Source organism: Coptis chinensis, unplaced genomic scaffold (genome assembly GCF_015680905.1).
Source record: "Coptis chinensis isolate HL-2020 unplaced genomic scaffold, ASM1568090v1 utg1761_pilon_pilon, whole genome shotgun sequence".
NCBI lineage: Eukaryota > Viridiplantae > Streptophyta > Magnoliopsida > Ranunculales > Ranunculaceae > Coptis > Coptis chinensis.
Window position 1 is genome coordinate 201,369 of NW_028238113.1, and position 17,699 is coordinate 219,067.

Genomic DNA, 17,699 nt, shown 5'->3' on the forward strand with positions numbered 1-17,699 from the left:
AAATAAAGATCATTTAAAGTGAATTATGTACTTAGGATTGATGAGCATTGAAGAGTTGTAGGCTTATAGTTGCTAATAGTAAAAAGGCTCGAGTTTGTAATGGTTTAAATATGGTGTTATAGTAATTGGAATGATTTATTGGAGCATGATACAATCATTTATGAATTCTATATCGCATATAGTAAAAACGGAAGGTATATCGTACCGTGACATCTTTCATTGATTGTTCAACTTGTCTATATATAATACTTTCGTTCATTTTAATGATGAATATTTCTACGGAATTCTAATTCTAGTGGTCCCATAACAATCATAAACTAGTCCCAGTACATACTATATTTAATACAATGGCGAGGAGTTTTCCAGTTGCCTCTTAACCAGTTGTACAAAAAAAAATCACAACAATTTTTAACCATGACGTTCGGTTCATAAGAAAAAACAACACCACTTTTTTACTATGTTTCACAAAAATCTTCAACTGAAAACTCAAATTTGATGTTTCACAAAACAACAATGTTTTTGTCTAGTTCGATTTTGTTTTCGTTCATCCATAAGTATAACACCTAAAGGGTTGATGTGAGATTGACATCCGTGGACAAACTATTCAAAAGCTATATCTAATCCTAATTCCTCTACTACATTATTGTTGACTTATGTGATTGAATCACGATAATATATACCTACAAGAGTTTAAAAGTGAAAAATATGGGTATGCTGAACATGGAGCATATATAGATTATATATCCCAATTTCAAGTTTTCAACAAAATATTCATTTTTTTACAACAAAATATTCAACAACCTGCAGTCAGATTTGAGTGGTTTCTAACATATAATTATTGCATCTTTATCAAAAAGAAAAAAAAACATAAATTCCGAGTGCAAAATATTATTAATTGTCAATGCAACAAAAGAAAAACAAAATGTGTCCATTCCACACTCTCTAATAGATTATAAGCAAACAATCTCTCAGTCTCTCCCTACAATTTTGTTTGTTTGTTTTTATTTTTAATTTAAAACAAAGTTTTTAGCTAATAATATGATTTACTGTAGGACTTTTTTTTGTAAACAGACATATCCATTTTTTTTGTTTGTATATAGTGAGTAAATGAACAATTGTATGACACATCACCTAGGATATCAAAACCAAAAGTATGGGTCCCAAAACTCTAACGGCGGGAAACAAAAACCAGGTGAATATTTTTAGTGGGAAAAAAAAAAAAAAAAAAAAAAAAACGTATACATTCTTTCCATAAAAATCCATTTTCTCTGTCTTTAAAAAACCCTAAAAAAAAAAAAAAAAAAAAACAAACAAAACATAAAACCGAAATATTAGCTCAGTCCTCAAAATTAAAAATCATTCTTCTCCCTTTTTCAATTTCTCTCTCTTTAATGGCGCTATTGTGTTCCCCATTAAAGAAGAAATTCGAAGAAGAAGAAGAAGAAGAAGAAGAAGTAACTGAGACAGGAACACCGGTACGTTATTTACCATTAGATCATTTATACTCTGCTACTGTTCCTTGTATGTCTAAGAAAATTAAAGCTCGTAAACTTAACATTGTCGATGAACAAGAGGTGAAAAAGAACGGATCTTTATTACCATCTGAATCTCCTCTTCGTGTTTATACACGTAGGAAAGGTAAAAAATTGAAGCCTGGTAGTTCTAACAGTTCATTAATTGAGATTAAAGTTGAAGAAGAGGCTGGGTTTGAGTAAAATTGAGGAGAAGAAGAAGAAGAAGAAGAAGAATGGTAGTGAGGTTGTTTTGGGATTGGCTAGTAAGGATTCTTTTAAGAAGAGGAGGAAGAATACTGCTGATTTAGTTAGTTTAGTTTTCCTGTTTTGGTAATAATAGTAACATTGATTCTTCGAGTTCGAGGACTTGGGAAAATAAAAATTGTTATAGTAATGGTGTGGCTAGTACTACAAGGAAGAGAAAGGCGGTAACTGATTCTCAGGTTTCGCCATTGATTAATAATGCCGACCAAACCAAGAAATGGCTTGAGTAAGTTTTGTTTTTTGTCTTCTGTAAATCAGTAATTGAATTGGTTTCTTTTGGGAGAAAATTTTAATTGTTTGATTATTGATTCAGGTTGAGCTACGAGAATGTGGATCCGAGTATATTTACTGGCTTAAAATGCAAGGCAAGTGGTTGATATTTATACGTATTTATGTATGTTTTGATCATGCACAATATTTGTTTCTGAGATTTGTATTTATTGAATTGTAGGTTTATTGGCCTTTGGATGATGAATGGTATTCTGGTTGTGTTGCCAGTTATGATTCAGAAACCACAAAGCATCACGTATGGTTACAAACCCTAAATAATGTTATATTCTGTGCGAATTATGATACTGGGAACAGCGTAGTTTAATTAATTAGTAGTATTTTTTTGATATGCGGGAATCACGGGAGCTAATTAATTACGAATGCAGGTTAAATATGGTGATGGTGATGAAGAAAGTTTGGCATTTCGAAAAGAGAAGATTAAATTTTACATTTCTCGTGAGCAAATGCAACGATTGAATTTAAAGCAAAATGTTACAAACAAGGACAGTATAGACCTCAATTATGATGAGCTAGTTGTGTTGGCTGCTATTTTTGATGACTGTGGTGATGTTGAGCCTGGCGATATTATATGGGCGAAACTCACAGGTTTGTTAGGCATATATTTCCTTTTGAGAAGTACTATCTGTATGCGTTTTGGATTTGACTATTTGAGACATGGAAATACCATTCTTTACAGCATCCCTGCATAATCATATCAAATCTTACATTGCCCTTGCATAATTATTGTTGCATAAAGTGGATTGTTCCTCCTTTTAGTTTGGCAGTTTGTCTTATTTTATCTCTTTAATGTAACTATTACGTGTCCGTGGCGGTGCATGTAATGGAAAAATTGTTTTTATTGTGTGCATGTAATGCTGATAAAAGTTGAACTACGCTTGTTTAGATTTGACATTAAACATTACTGTGTGAACTTCTTCCCCCATTTGGCAACCTATATAATAGTAAGAACGTCATACTTTTATTTGCAACATATTGTTTAGCATTTACTGCTGAATATTGATTCCCCATTTTATTAATTCCAGGTTATTTATCTTCGTACACATCTACCGTCATTCTGATCATTATGAGGGACATCATCATTTTTTTTTGGGATAATTTTGAAGTAATACTTTTATTTTTTTTATTAATAGTTTCATATGTAATGCATGGGTCTTAGAATTCTTATTTTTTTCCCTCTACCTTGTACCAAATCCAGATATTGACATCCTTCAGCAACCAAGTTCTGTATTTAAAAATTTTCTGGAATTGATTGCAACTTTTCATTGCTCAATCTTCTACTCCCCACCTTTATGCTTTTAATTGTTTCTATGTATAGGAAGACACCTTTTGTGTCACTACTAGGTTCAAGGAGAAATAAGGATTTGGCAATATTTGTGGCTTTTACTGGCACGTTTACTTTTGCGACACCCCCTCTCCCCCCTCCCCCAATACAGAAAGAAAGTCATGTCTGTCTATCAGGATGTCACCATCTTATCTCTAACTTCTGAGTCCATAATTCTTATGTTATGGGTGCAATGCCAGTGACATGTTGACTTACCAAATTTGTTCTTGAGGAAGTTCTGGGAACTCTTCTGATTTAGTTTTCGCTTCATTTGTATTAAATACTTGTTCGGAAATTGCAACTTGTTGCTCCAATTCTGTGATATGCTCGGTAGGATGTTGTTATTAGCTTTTGTTTCGAGCTATTCCATACTTCTCAGTTACTTTGTTCATAATATTATTGTCATACTAATTTTATCATAATCCAGGTCATGCCATTTGGCCAGCAGTTGTCTTGAATGAGTCAAATGTTGGTGTACGTAAAGGTTTGAAGCCTAGTCATGGAGAGAGATCAGTACCTGTGCAATTTTTTGGGACCCATGATTTTGCATGGTATGTTACTGCTAAACTCAATCTGTGTGAACAATTACGTCATTCTTTCTTTTAGTAAGAACAGTTATTTCTGTTACTGTTATATTTTTTTGGGGTATCCTGCTGACTTTTGTGCTTGTGTCATGCTTACTGTCTTAAACCCATTGTTTGTTCCTGTCATTTTGCAGGGTTACCATGAAACAGGTTATTTCATTTCTCAGAGGTCTTCATTTATCTTATCATATGAAATGCAAGCAAACACGTTTTCGTAAAGGCTTGGAAGAAACCAAAATGTAAGCGCATCCTCAATTTTTTATTTTTATTTTTTCTTAATCTGTTACATGAAGAGTATGCTTAAATGTGGACATAATTACTGCTTATACTGCATACTGGGGATTAGGCATATTGACTTCATAGTGTCATGTTGTCTTAAGGGCTTAATAGGTCTTTCATGCTTAGAATGTGATAAATTTAGTTACTGATCAATTGCGACAGTTACTTTCTCTTCCTAATCAAATAAGTAAACATTCATTTCGGAATCAATCTGGCAATGAAGTCTTCAATGAAGTGCACTTGAATCTGATTTCATTCTTTATGGGTTAAAGGAAGCATTAACAACGGTCGCGGTTTATTTAATGAGAGATTTTTTTTTGCGTATGTCCTCTTTGGGAAAGCTCCTTCTTAAATGAAAACTCTATATATAAGGTCTGGAGGCACTAGACCATGTCAGATTTGGACAGATTGGTGAGGATGCTAGTGGGATGAAAAAAGGGAAGTTCGACTTCACAAATCAGTGGGTCCAAGGGAGGGTGATGGAGAACATGCAAACGAAATAAGACCAGAAAATGGAGTTTGAATTGATTGTATGACTTTGTGCATTAAGTTTGTGAAACTTCTTCTTGTTTCTGTTTAATTGTGTATACTTGATGCATATATCGCCAGTAGTATAGTTTCCATGGAAAATTACTTCGGCGCATGTATTGTATATATTTCCTAATAATTATTGGGTTTCATTAGGTACCTAAGCGAACAAAAGCTTCCAAATAAAATGCTGCGGCTGCAAAATGGAATTGAAGTTGGTGATTGTGAGAGTGCTAGTGGAGAAGATGATGGGAGTGATGGTTCTGGCGATGAACAAACACAGAGGATATTGAGTCTCATAAAAACGTGCCCATTCGAAGTTGGTGATTTGCGTGTAATTAGCTTAGGTTTGTCTCAACATTAGACTTCCTGCCAATTTTCAATTTGGCGTGCCCTGAAATATACTATTATTTTTTTTTAGGTAAACAAAAATATTCTATTCTGCATTGCAATATATATGTGATCTCTTGATATTGAATCCTCTGTTTATGTATTGTGAACTGTTACTAATAGAAAGATTGGTGAACACCCATATTTACTGTTTGACATACATGAGTATATTACAGGAAAAATTGTTACGGACTCTGAGTATTTCCATGATGAGCAATGTATCTGGCCTGAAGGATATACAGCTGAGAGGAAGTTCATTTCAGCAAAAGGTGACTTGTTTCTTCGAGGCCCTATACAAAATTTGCAATTGACCGTCACACTTATTCTGCACAGAAAATTTTGTTTCTTGATTTTATATATTTGTTTATTTTGTGTTCAGATCCAAGCGTACAAGCTTGCTATAAAATGGAAGTCCTGAGAAATCCTGAATCAAAGTTCCGACCATTGTTTAGAGTAACAATGGATAATGAGGAGCAGGTGAGTTATTCTTAATTAGCTTTCAAATTTATGAATCTGTAAATTGTATGTTTCCTTTTCCCTTTCGTTGTGTTTTGCACTCTATTTTTTTTCTGGGCTAGTTTGTTCTCTGCTATGCTTGCGTGAGTTTATTCCATGTAGACGGGGAATAAAGGATCCCCCCTCCCACTACTTTGGCAAGATATTAAGGAGGCACTACAACCCAAGGTCCAACTACCCTTACAACAATGCTAGAATGAAGACTCCCACCTCACGGGGGCAAGTTATTCAAGCACGTTCAGTAGATGTGTTTGAGTGGTCTAGACTTGGCATGGGAATATAGATAGTCTCCCTTGAGGAGACAGACATGACTAAAAAACATACCCGGATCAGACTTTCTATATATATTTGATTGGCAAGCTGGTAAAACTAGATCAGTGACTCGTTGATGTGGCAGGGTTCAAACCCCAGACCTCTGGTATCATCACCCAAAGGTTTTACCAACTTTGCTAGTTGGCACCCGCAACTTTCTATATCATTATACATATGATTCACTTTTCATGTTCCTTATGATTGTATCTCTTTTTATTGCAGTTCAAAGGATCTACTCCACTAGCTTGCTGGAACAAAATTTACAGAAGGATAAAGAAGATTGGCGGTGGTGTTAGTAATGGGTTTAGTGCAGCAGATGGACTAGAAAAAACAAAGTCTGGTTCTCAAATGTTTGGTTTTTCGAGTACTGAAGTCTCAAAAATCATAAAGGTGTGGTGTTACCCTATGCAACTAATAACTGAAGATATGCTACTCTAATTTGCTGATGGTGTTACTTGGTGTCGTGTTGTCTTAGTTTTTCATCTTTTGTGGGTAGCTTGGGACTGAAACTATATAGTATACCTCTGTTTTCATGTCACTTCTTTCTCCAAACTATCGTATATATTTTTTTATACTATAAACTTTCTTTCTAAGTTTCTAAGTCGTGCAACTGAGGTCTCATTAAGGGTTAAAGTGTTGCTCATATCCAGAATTTTGTTATACAGTTAAAAGCCCCTTCTCTCTTAAAATATTATTGATGTTGCTTTACACAGTTTTCAATTAGGAGATATAATGACAGCTTAGGCAAAATGTATATCACTTAAATAGGAGATATAATAATAGCCTAGGAAAAATATATAGCAATTAAGTTGGTACTCCGTATCGATAGTTTGGTATGTTTCTCGAGTAGTTTGTTACTACTTAGTGCTGTCTTCTGACCAGATGTAACTTTCAATTATTCTCTTTTTCATATTCTCTGAATACTTCTTTGAGCAACCTTTATAATGCTAACAACTTCAATTGTGAATGTCTGAACACACTTCAAGCAACATATTGCTTATTGTTAGTGGATCATATGCCAATCTTTAATCTTAATCATCTTTTGCTATCTTTCAGCCTAGTATAACTTCCTTAGTTTTGCAGGAATTGTCATCTTGTAAAACTTCCTCAAGGTACTCTCGTTGCAAGTTAGCACCCAAAAGATATCAGGATCTGCCTGTTGGTTATAGGCCTGTTCGTGTTGAATGGAAGGATCTGGATAGGTGTAATGTTTGCCACATGGATGAGGTTTGTACCTATATTTGATAAGCTAAAAATGTGCATTCTCACAAGAATTTGGTAGACTCACACTTACCGCACGGTTTAGGTGTAGGTTTTACTTTGAAGTCCTTTTCACATAGCATGAATATTGATAATGTTAAAGGATTCATGTGATAATTTTAGTTCCTGAAGAAATGCATTCTTTCTGTTAAAAAATCCATTCTCTGTAAGGTGTGTATCCCCTTGGGAAATGTCCCACAAAAACAGGAACACTTCCCCTTTTAATGAGCATTATTGTGTCTTGATACATGTACATAAGAGGAGAGCATATATATATATATATATTGGCTGATCAACCATCATATTAAAATTTAAAATTGTATGAGTTCACATAATAGGAGAGCTGATGTTTCTTTGTATAAGATGCAGGTTTTATTCTGGATTTATCATTTATTCACTTAGATTGATTCATATTTTGTCGTTTTCAGGAATATGCTGATAATTTGTTCATGCAATGTGATAAATGTCGAATGATGGTAAGGAGTTTTATCTTGTATTTTTTTTCCCGAATGAAGCTTGTTATATGAAGTTCCGATTAAATCATTGATGATGATCTACTTTCTTATTCACATTGCTATAATGCTCCGTATTTTGATATGTTTTGACTTGGCTCTGTATATCTACATGTCTTATTACTTTTTGCTCCCTAATTCTCCAATACTGCTCAGGTCCATGCTAAGTGCTATGGTGAAACAGAACCAGTTGATGGGGTACTTTGGTTGTGTAATTTATGTTACCCAGAGGCACCTGAATTTCCTCCGCCCTGCTGCCTGTGTCCTGTTATAGGTATTTCATGTGCTCAGAATTTTTTGTTTGGAGTCATAAAATGCATTTGTTGAACTGGAAATCCACTTGCTAGGGGGTGCAATGAAGTGCACGACTGATGGACGATGGGCTCATCTGGCATGTGCAATATGGATACCTGGTACTTATTTTGCTTTTGCTTAAAAATTTCATCAAGGTTTGAGATGGGAAAACATTTTTGACTGATGCCATGTAAACTGAACCAACAATTTGCAGAAACCTGCCTTTTAGATATCAAGAGAATGGAACCCATTGACGGACTGAAAAGAATAAATAAGGTACTTTTGTGTGTTATTTATTTTATCCATGGATATAGTAGGTTTCAACAGTTTTTGCCTTCTTCAAGACTAATATTAAATCTCTATATACTAATTATGTGCAAATATGTGTTGTCGGGAGATTCTCCTAGATCAGTAGCAGTGTAGCACATGAACAAAATGCAAACCATCTTGACTGTTCATACACAATGACTTGACTGTCGAGAAGGCACTTTCGATAGTATCTATATATCTATACCATCTTATACTGTCTAGCTATGCTGTCAAAGGCGCCACCTGGGCAGGTTTTTTTTTTCTATCACCAATGCTTTGCCTACCTGAATGGACACTGTTCAGCAACCCAGCGTGGTGGTGCTGCCTAGACGACAGCGTTTTGTAAGGCGGGGAAGGTGTGTAAAAAGTAAAAGCAACTTCAAAAACATAAAAGCCCAACAGAAGAAAACTCCGAAAGAAGCTGAAAATAGAAAAACACTTTTCAATTAAAATTTAGGACCTCCCGCATACTAAGTGGACGCTCTACCCTCACTGAGCTATGAAAGCTATGCAAAGTATGCATGATTTATCACTTTGTTTTTGAAATATTAATGTATTGTTTATGATTTTAAGAATATATTCACAAGTTATTAGTAAAATATGAAACTGCATATGAATGGAACTTAATGATGTAGTATAAGCTACTGTAAAACATAGGATTTTTTTTTTGGTGTGTGTGTGTTTGGGGGGGGGGGACTATTGGTTGACTGGTCAAAGGCGGCGTCAAGGCGTTCTGAAATTGGTCTATACTTCCCCCACCTTATGCCTTTGACAGCATAGCAGTCTAGCTGTGTCTGAACAGTTAAGATGGTCTATTCTCAGTGTTTGATATTTTAGTGTCACATATATGCTTTGAACGTGTAGTTTATGGGCTCATCTGTCTAGCAAGGTCCACAATTTATATTCCTTTTGTTTTATGAAATACACAGGACCGGTGGAAGCTTTTGTGTTGCATTTGCGGTGTTTCTTATGGAGCTTGCATCCAGGTAGTTATGAAATGGCCTCAAACATTAACATCATTAGCGTTCCCTCTCTTTCTAATTGGGTGTTTTACTAGTTTGACTGTTTCTGATGTAAGAATGTCTGTTCCTCCGTACTTCAGAGTGGCACACTTTTGCTTATTTGTTAGCTTAATCACTTATACTCTTGTGATCGCTTAAGTATTATTGTTATCTAAGTTTAATTTTTACCTTTTTTTTTGCAGTGTTCCAATAGTACCTGCCGTGTAGCATATCATCCACTATGTGCTCGTGCTGCTGGTCTTTGTGTTGAGGTATCCGTTCTTGTGTTCTTGTAATGCATCGATGTGATTCATATCAATTAATTTAGGCTGGCGGATTTCTTACTTTTATAGTGATAATGACGGGAAAACAATATTTTGGCCCTCTAGAGTCTTATTGTTCGTTTGTTCTGCTCTTTTGTGTCTGACTAGCTTGAAGATGAGGACAGGCTCCATCTGATGTCCTTTGACGAGGATGAAGACAATCAATGCATTCGTCTGCTTTCCTTTTGCAAGAAACATAGACCGCCATCGAATGAACGTTTTCCTTCTGATGAGCAAATGCAAACAGTTGTCCGTCATTGTTCCAAATATATTCCACCATCAAATCCATCTGGTTGTGCTCGTACTGGTAACTCCTATTTTCTCTCATTTTGTAACTTATCTTGAACTACATTTGGATTTTGGATTCCGTATTTATCTGGAGAAGGGTTCAATTTGGAAAATTTGTGAGTATACTTAATAATTCTATTATTGAATAACTTAAAAGAAGTTTTTGGAATTTTGACAAATACAAATTATGTGAGAATTTTATTCACTTGTTTGACTTTGACCTAATTGAAGTTATAAATGAAGTGTGCATCACACGCTTTTTATGTATAGTCAGACTAAGTGGATTAGTTTGGTGTATTGTTAAAAAAATTAAAAAATAAAATGAAAATTTGTGCTCTTTGTGAATCGTAAAGATGGTCCAGATGACTGTTTCCGAAGATTAGGAATAATTACATCTGCTTTCAGTATCAAACTTATTCTTGTGACATTCTTTATGTTGTAAGATGCAATTATAGCTTTTCTATTAGAACTTTGTCTGTTAAGTGTATGGAATTTAAATATGTAAATAACTGTTTTTCATTAAATGGATCCTTTTGGTTTCATATATTTCTTCTCTCATTGTTGTGCACAGAGCCTTATGATTTTCTCCGGAGGGGAAGGAAAGAACCCGAAGCACTCGCTGCTGCATCCTTGAAACGGTTATATGTGGAGAACAGACCGTACTTGGTTACTGGTTATTGCCGAAATGGAACTGTGAAAAATACATCTTCGCCAAATAAAATTGCACTGTCAAGATTCTCTGCTAGCTTTCAAAAATCAAAAGTTTCAGAACTTGATACATCCAAGAGTGTCCTTTCTGTAGCTGAAAAATACAAATACATGAAGGAAACATTCAGAAAGAGATTAGCATTTGGTAAGCAATCTTGCCCATATGTTTTTATCAATTGTGTTTAGGATGTTTACCTTTGCTTCATTAATCATACTTGCAATTGGAAGAAGCCTTTTTTTTAAACATACACTGGAGTTGATATATTCACTGTATGTTATTTTCAAACCAGTGTTTTGAACACTAGGCCTTAGAGGCCAAAAGCATGAAGCACGTCAATCTCTCAAGTCTCAACCATGTATTCTTTGCGTATATAATGGATACGTTAAGAAAAAGTATTTGGGAGGACTCAACAATGTATTGACTGTTTTAGCGTGTATAAAGTAGATTCAAGAAGGAATAGCTCAATATAGTGTTGTTACTAGTTATATACCTTGCTCTGCTTAGGCAAACAGAAAAGAGATCATTTTCCTATCATTTAGGACCTTCATGCCCTGAAGGACCGGTTGATTATTGTGTTCTGTTGGACTGTTTCGGTACTGTAGGTAAATCACTCATTGTTTTCAATTGTACTATCAAGACTAAATTCATACAGAATGGTTTCTTGTTATTATTATTATATTAATTTTTTGTTTTTCATTTGATGAATAGAAACTTTGTCCTTCATAATATGATTGCTTCTCCGTTAACCATAACAACAAAGATCATGCCTTCTAGAATACTGGGCGGAAACATGGGAATTGTTTCTTCTCTTTGTGTGGGGTATATATATGGGCCCAACTTCTCTGAGTTGATTTAGTTATTAATGTTACTTGCAGGGAAATCAGGAATACATGGGTTTGGAATATTTGCAAAACATCCACATAGAGCAGGAGATATGGTACACATTGTTTTTCTCGGTATCTACTTCTACTTTTAGTTTCATATTGCATGAAGAAATAACCATCTCAATGCGTTTTAGGTGATTGAGTACACTGGTGAGCTTGTTAGACCTTCAATTGCTGATAGAAGGGAACATTTCATATATAATTCGTTGGTGGTAAGCTTTTCCTCTGTATTTTAGTCTAACCTCTCAAACTATTTAAAGAACTTGTTATAGAAGGTTTGTGTGTAATACTGTAATCAATGTATTAGTGTGATATATTTCAAACTCAGGGAAGGTTTGTCTAAAGAAAAAGAAAAAACAACCCATGGTGAATCACAGATTTTAAGAGAATCTGTAGCATCTTTTAGTGTACAAAGATTTTACAGGCAAAATATGCTCTACCATTTTCCATATTGTTTGATGAGATCTAAATATGTAATGCTAATAAACTTGGTTATATCCCACTATATGCAACCAACAATATTTCTAGACATCAGAGAATTTGCATCTTCCTGTTATTATAGACAAAGGTAATGGTCAAGGAAGGTGAGCTTACAAATTTGACAACTCTTTTCTCTTCAATCCTATGCAGGGTGCTGGGACATATATGTTTCGAATAGATGATGAGCATGTCATTGATGCAACCAGGGCAGGGAGCATTGCTCATTTAATTAACCACTCATGTGAAGTATGTAATTTTTTATCACAACTTCCTCACATTACTCAGTTTGTTAAGCACTAATGAAATAGTTCATGCATGTTGTTTATAGTTTCACTGTTTCCTGTTTTCAGGCCTAATCTTTTTTTTTTTTGTTTTTTATGTTTATAAGAGGCTTTCTCTTAAACGGACTCTTATAAACTGACAGTCCGTTTAAGAGAAAGCCTGATGTTTATAATATGTTGGGTGGACTTGTTTTTAGGATCTCTCACTGTCTTTTTCCGTATTTGTTTTTCAGCCTAATTGTTATTCAAGAGGTGTGAATATTCGTGGTGAAGAGCGTATAATTATCTTTGCCAAAAGAGATATATGTGTATGGGAAGAACTAACATATGATTACAGGTTTCCTTCTGGTCTTTCTGTTGGTGCCCTTTTTTCTTGGTTATCTGTTGATACTAATCCCCCTCCTCCCCCTTTCCCCCACAACCCCCTGTTTCATATTTACAGATTTTTCTCGATTGACGAACAACTTGCATGCTATTGTGGCTTTGCAAGATGTCGTGGTGTTGTCAATGATATTGATGTGGAGGAGCAAGTAACAAAGCTTTGTGTGCCTCGCAGTGAATTGATTGATTGGAAAGGAGATTAAATGCACATTGGAGTTCATCGGCTTTCTTGTAGTGGTTTATGAACATAGTGGGTCCTGTTACCATTTTTCTATGATATAGTTCTAGGAGATCGTCTCAGACTATTATCTATTATCCGCTCTGAAATATTTAGTGATTATCTATATTGTATTGTCGGATTATTTTACAGTCTTTGATCATATCATCATAGTATTCATAAGAAAATTCAGAATATAATCTGTTTTTATCATTTTATGCCATTGTTGTTTTTTTTCTTTTTCTTTTATATAGACCTAAGTTGTATAAATAGTTACTAATACATCCAGAATCCAAGACAATTTTGTAGCTTCTGAGGGGCTGAACCATGGTTTTCAGAACTGGTTTTTTTAACCGGATCAGGCCAGACTGGTCCCGGTTCAAATAAAACCCGTTCGGTTGTGTTAGAAAAGTTCCAAAAAATACTATATATTTAAGGTTAATAAAGAAAAGTATTTAATGTTTGGGTTGAGTCAACTCTGACGGGTTGATTAAAAATTACCGAGTTGAGCCGATTTTTTAACCTGAGTTATGCTTGAACCACCGATTTTACCGGTTTCTTATTTGAATCGGACAGTTCAAGTCGGTGATGAAACCGTTTCTATGTTAAACCGGCCGAGTCGTAAAACCATGGGCTGAACCTTGGTGCTCATCACCTTGTTGACTTGGCCTTTCCAACATACCTGTTGGGATATTAAGTTAGTCCCACACACTGTTCTAAAAATCGGTCTAGGCAGTCTCTAGGCGCTAGGCGGTGCCCAACCGACTCGCTTAGGCTCTAGTCGTTTAAAAAATTGGTGGACCGACTAGGCGGGTCTTGGCGGACCGATTAGGCGGGCTAGTCAGGTCTAGGCGGCCTCTAGGCAGTTCAGTCAAGTTTTTTTTTTGAATGATTAAATGTCGAAAAATAAAAGCCCGTGTAGGCTTAAGATTTGAATGAGTTTAAAAGACTTAAGTCTAATGTAAATTATATGCCACTATAACAAAGAGTATGTTTTTATATGAAGTCAATATTCCTCAACTATTACGCATTTTTGTAATAAGTATCTTTGTTTGTGTTTATTTTTTGAGTTATGGTAAATGATTTTCTTCATTTCTTGTAGTTTATGTGTGTATTACTATATATATTAGGAAAAAAAACAGCCTAGCGCCTAGCCCGTTTAGGCACTGCCTAGAAGGCCTAGGCGCTCTCCCACCGCCCGACTACTGCCTAGCGTTTTTTAAAACACTGGTCCCACACGGGATGTTTAAAGCTTTCTAGTATAGTTTAAATGTCCTTGGACCTCTCCACTCATTACGAATTGGTATTGAGTTAGATGCCCTGATGTTTAAGATGGTATCAGTGTAAGTGGTCTTTGGCCCAAAGTCCCCGTTTACTCCGCGTAAATGAAGTATGTTGTCAGGTAGGCTCAAGTAAATGAAGTAATGCCACACATGAGGGGGCGTGTTGAGATGTTTAGTTTAGTCCCACGTGGGATGCTTAAAGGCTTGCAGTATAGTTTAAATATTTTTGGGCCTCTCCACTCATTACCAATTGGTTTTGAGTTGGATGTCCTGCTGTTTAAGAAAACCCCATTAAATGGAGTTTTCCTATACAATCACTTTGGTGACAATCTAAACCCATAATGCCGAGTTTCACATGCTCTCTCTCTACCTGTCTTGGAGTGGGGAGGCAAGGTTATGATATACATATAACTAATATTTCACCTTTTGGGAATGTCCTTTAAAGGTTAATCATCAAACTCTAATTCTAGTCTGCTTGATTACACCATTTCTGTGCATGATAGACACAGGTTGCATAAGTATTCTGTTTTACATTTTTCTTGTCCATGAGTTTTTTTATCTTTAGCTCAAATGATGATATTGAATGTGTCAGTATATGGTGTCTTGCTTTGGCTATTTTTAAATCCTTTGATCGGTTTCTCAGATTTCCAGAATTTTCTAGCATTGATTTTGTTATCTAGTACAATCTTAAGTACTACATGATCTGCCAAAATAGTATAAAACCAAGGTAAAATATCTTTACTAAATCTCTGTTTCTGCTGCAGATATCAAAATTTGATTCTCAGCATCAGTGTCAACGACAGTGTAAACCTGCAGAGTGTAAGTTGTTTTAACTATAATTAGCCCTTCAAATTTGTTGCTTGTGTGTTGGTGCATACATATATTTTATGTTCATTGTTATGACAATCTGACAGGATTTGCAGATTGATTACATGGCCTAGCTGCAAGTCTGTTGCCTGCACCTCCTACAGTTTCATTGCTTCTGGGTCATTTGGGAGCTCCCCTCGGAAAATCTTGTATGAAATGTCTTCTCAATTTGCTTTCTCGTTACTGATGGAATGAGGTGCACTCTTCCTGTTCTTGAGATTAGGGGAATCGAGAATATCCATATGACGAACAAGATGGCCATGCCTGAGTTGATGTACACTGTACAGATTTTGACAATTATCTTATCCAATATATGTATTCGTTTCATCGTGCTTGAGCCTCCTGATTACATGTAGTGTGATTAGAAAATTATATATTCTCGAGTGAGTTCATCACCTGTCTTTATCTGTTTTTTTTTTTCAACTTTTCTACATTTTCACCGATTACTATCATAAGTCTCACATATATGTCAAAGCGGAATTCAGAGAGATAACAGAGTTACTTAAGTAGATGTTCTTGGCTACACAATGTTGATCCCAAAATCAGGAATAAGAAATGACACATTCAGGGTAGACGAATGTTTGGTGTTTTTTAGGGTGTATTCAGAACTATAGGAGTGTAGTGTTAAGACCGTTGTCACGTTGTCCTTAGATATGGACTCCAAGTGGAGCAATATTTCTTTTGAAGATTGCCTCCTAATTCACGTAGTCTTTTGCTTCTGAAAAAAAAGAAGGGATGCCTTTGTAGATGGTTTTGTTTCACCAAGTTGCATAGCAGTAAACACAATTGCCTTTCATGCTTGAGCTTATGGTTGGATTAATAGGATAGCCAGTAGTTAGTTTGACAAAAATGGGTATCTGAAGTTGGTCACTTCTTTCCCTTCATATTTGTTTTTTTCTAGTTCAGTCCGTTAACATTTTGGTATTTGTCATTGTCATTTTATTTGCATGGTATTTGTTCGTTATTCATATTCTCTTTTAACTGTCATTATTTTGGTTCTTTGTCAGCAAATCTGTTATAGCTGTTGTTTCCTACTCACTTGAATAACTAGAGAAGCATTATTATTAGCCTTTTAGGTTATTCTTCTTCGAGGGTCACTGTTACAGTTTTTTCAGTCAAGCTTGAGATCCCTTGGTCTCGTTGCTGAAGTGATAACACAAAATGTGGAGGTAGTTCAATCTATCCAATGTTAGATTGAGTCAGTAATAGGACGTGGCAACATTTATGTGCCTTTCATGATGAACACCTGTCTGAGGAAATCACGTTTTAGATTTTCATTGGATCTATTGGGAAGTCTATGATTCACTTGCACCTTTTGTTGAAATTTTTTGTGAAGATTGTTCATAGTAGTTGCTTTACAATTGATATATGTTGACAATGCATAGACTCGACGAAAGAAGTTTATGAGTTGAGTGAACCAACTTTCATCTTTTAAAATGTTTGGTATGTACTTTTGGGACAGGTTTCAAGGATTTATTGCTGATGCTTATCTGAAGAGGGAAGAAGTTTGAAAGCGCCTTCAATCTAACTGCCTGAACCCTAGTACATACTAACTCTTAGTTCATGTCACCAATTTAAGTGCAGAAACGCCATGCATGTGCTTTGCTTGGCACTTCCTCCACCAATTTATTAGCCTCCCTGAAAGCACCTTAACAGCTAAGAGGCCGACAGCACTTTCTAAAAGTTCCTTCTAACGGAACAAAAAGTGAGGTTAAAAGCTGGTTGATAGTTGTTTGCTGGCTGTCCGTCTGGTATAGCAAGTAGTCAATGGAGGTTCAAAAGAAAGTTATGCCACTACCTGCTGCTGCATATAGTAAGGCTTACAACCTTAACAAGTTGCAGTATTACCTGTACCAATGGTTGTTACTGCAGATCTCTGTATGCTCAACCTGCTTCTCATAGGCGGCTCCTGGGTAGGAAATAGGCAAATTCTACCTAAGAATGTGCTGTTACACATTTGAAGAGACAATTTATATCTTTGCATATATTGTCATTGCCTTTAGCCTAACAGCCTCCCTTGCGTTAGGATCACTATCTGGGAGTCTGTTTGGTGAAGATGCATTGCAAAGGGATTGAATATCTGTAGTGGAATTTGCCTTGTCATTCACTGTTGTTTTATGTGAACAACTGTTCAACAAAGTGGATGCTGTGAATACTTTGGTATTAACTTCACAACTGATGCGGATATGCAAAGTTCTGACAGGAGTTTGGAACCTCAATCCTGGAGTTCTGGATTGAGGACATGACCTACACTGAAATCTGGTTTTAAATCTGGTCATGTACCCACTAGATTTTTGTTTTCATTTACGAGACTTTAGGGCTCTGAAGCAGCGATGTTCTCATCGACTCAATTATTTTTGTGACTTAAATGAATAATGTAATGTCTTTCAATATAAATACATGGTCGGAGATCTTGCAGATGATTTACTTCAAAGTGGAAAAACTAGTTTAACTTGATTTGTCGGTTTGTTTTTTACTTTTAAGGATGACTAGTACACAAAAAGTGACTTAAGATGAGTTGATTTTCTATAAAAAGAATTGGAGCAGGTTTCTTGAATCAAGGTCGAAAATCAATTATCCCTAAACCTAAACAGTGAGACCGGAGGTGGCA

At 35.5% G+C, this 17,699-nt stretch overlaps 1 protein-coding gene across 1 annotated transcript; it reads left to right on the forward strand.

Annotated features, from left to right (window-relative positions):
• Positions 1-1,290: 1,290 nt before the first annotated feature.
• On the forward strand, positions 1,291-17,511 carry ATX2 (trithorax-like protein 2). Its single transcript, XM_086587021.1, has 28 exons — positions 1,291-1,712; positions 1,832-2,004; positions 2,092-2,143; positions 2,230-2,304; positions 2,435-2,654; positions 3,818-3,941; positions 4,109-4,213; positions 4,938-5,128; positions 5,348-5,440; positions 5,551-5,648; positions 6,222-6,389; positions 7,083-7,226; positions 7,688-7,735; positions 7,928-8,045; positions 8,119-8,184; positions 8,280-8,341; positions 9,304-9,360; positions 9,579-9,647; positions 9,807-10,005; positions 10,558-10,839; positions 11,571-11,632; positions 11,714-11,791; positions 12,210-12,305; positions 12,574-12,677; positions 12,783-12,971; positions 14,986-15,040; positions 15,145-15,471; positions 16,551-17,511. The coding sequence occupies exons 1-25, from the start codon at positions 1,392-1,394 to the stop codon at positions 12,922-12,924; spliced, it is 3,147 nt and encodes a 1,048-aa protein (XP_086443147.1). The 5' UTR covers positions 1,291-1,391; the 3' UTR covers positions 12,925-12,971; positions 14,986-15,040; positions 15,145-15,471; positions 16,551-17,511.
• Positions 17,512-17,699: the final 188 nt, after the last annotated feature.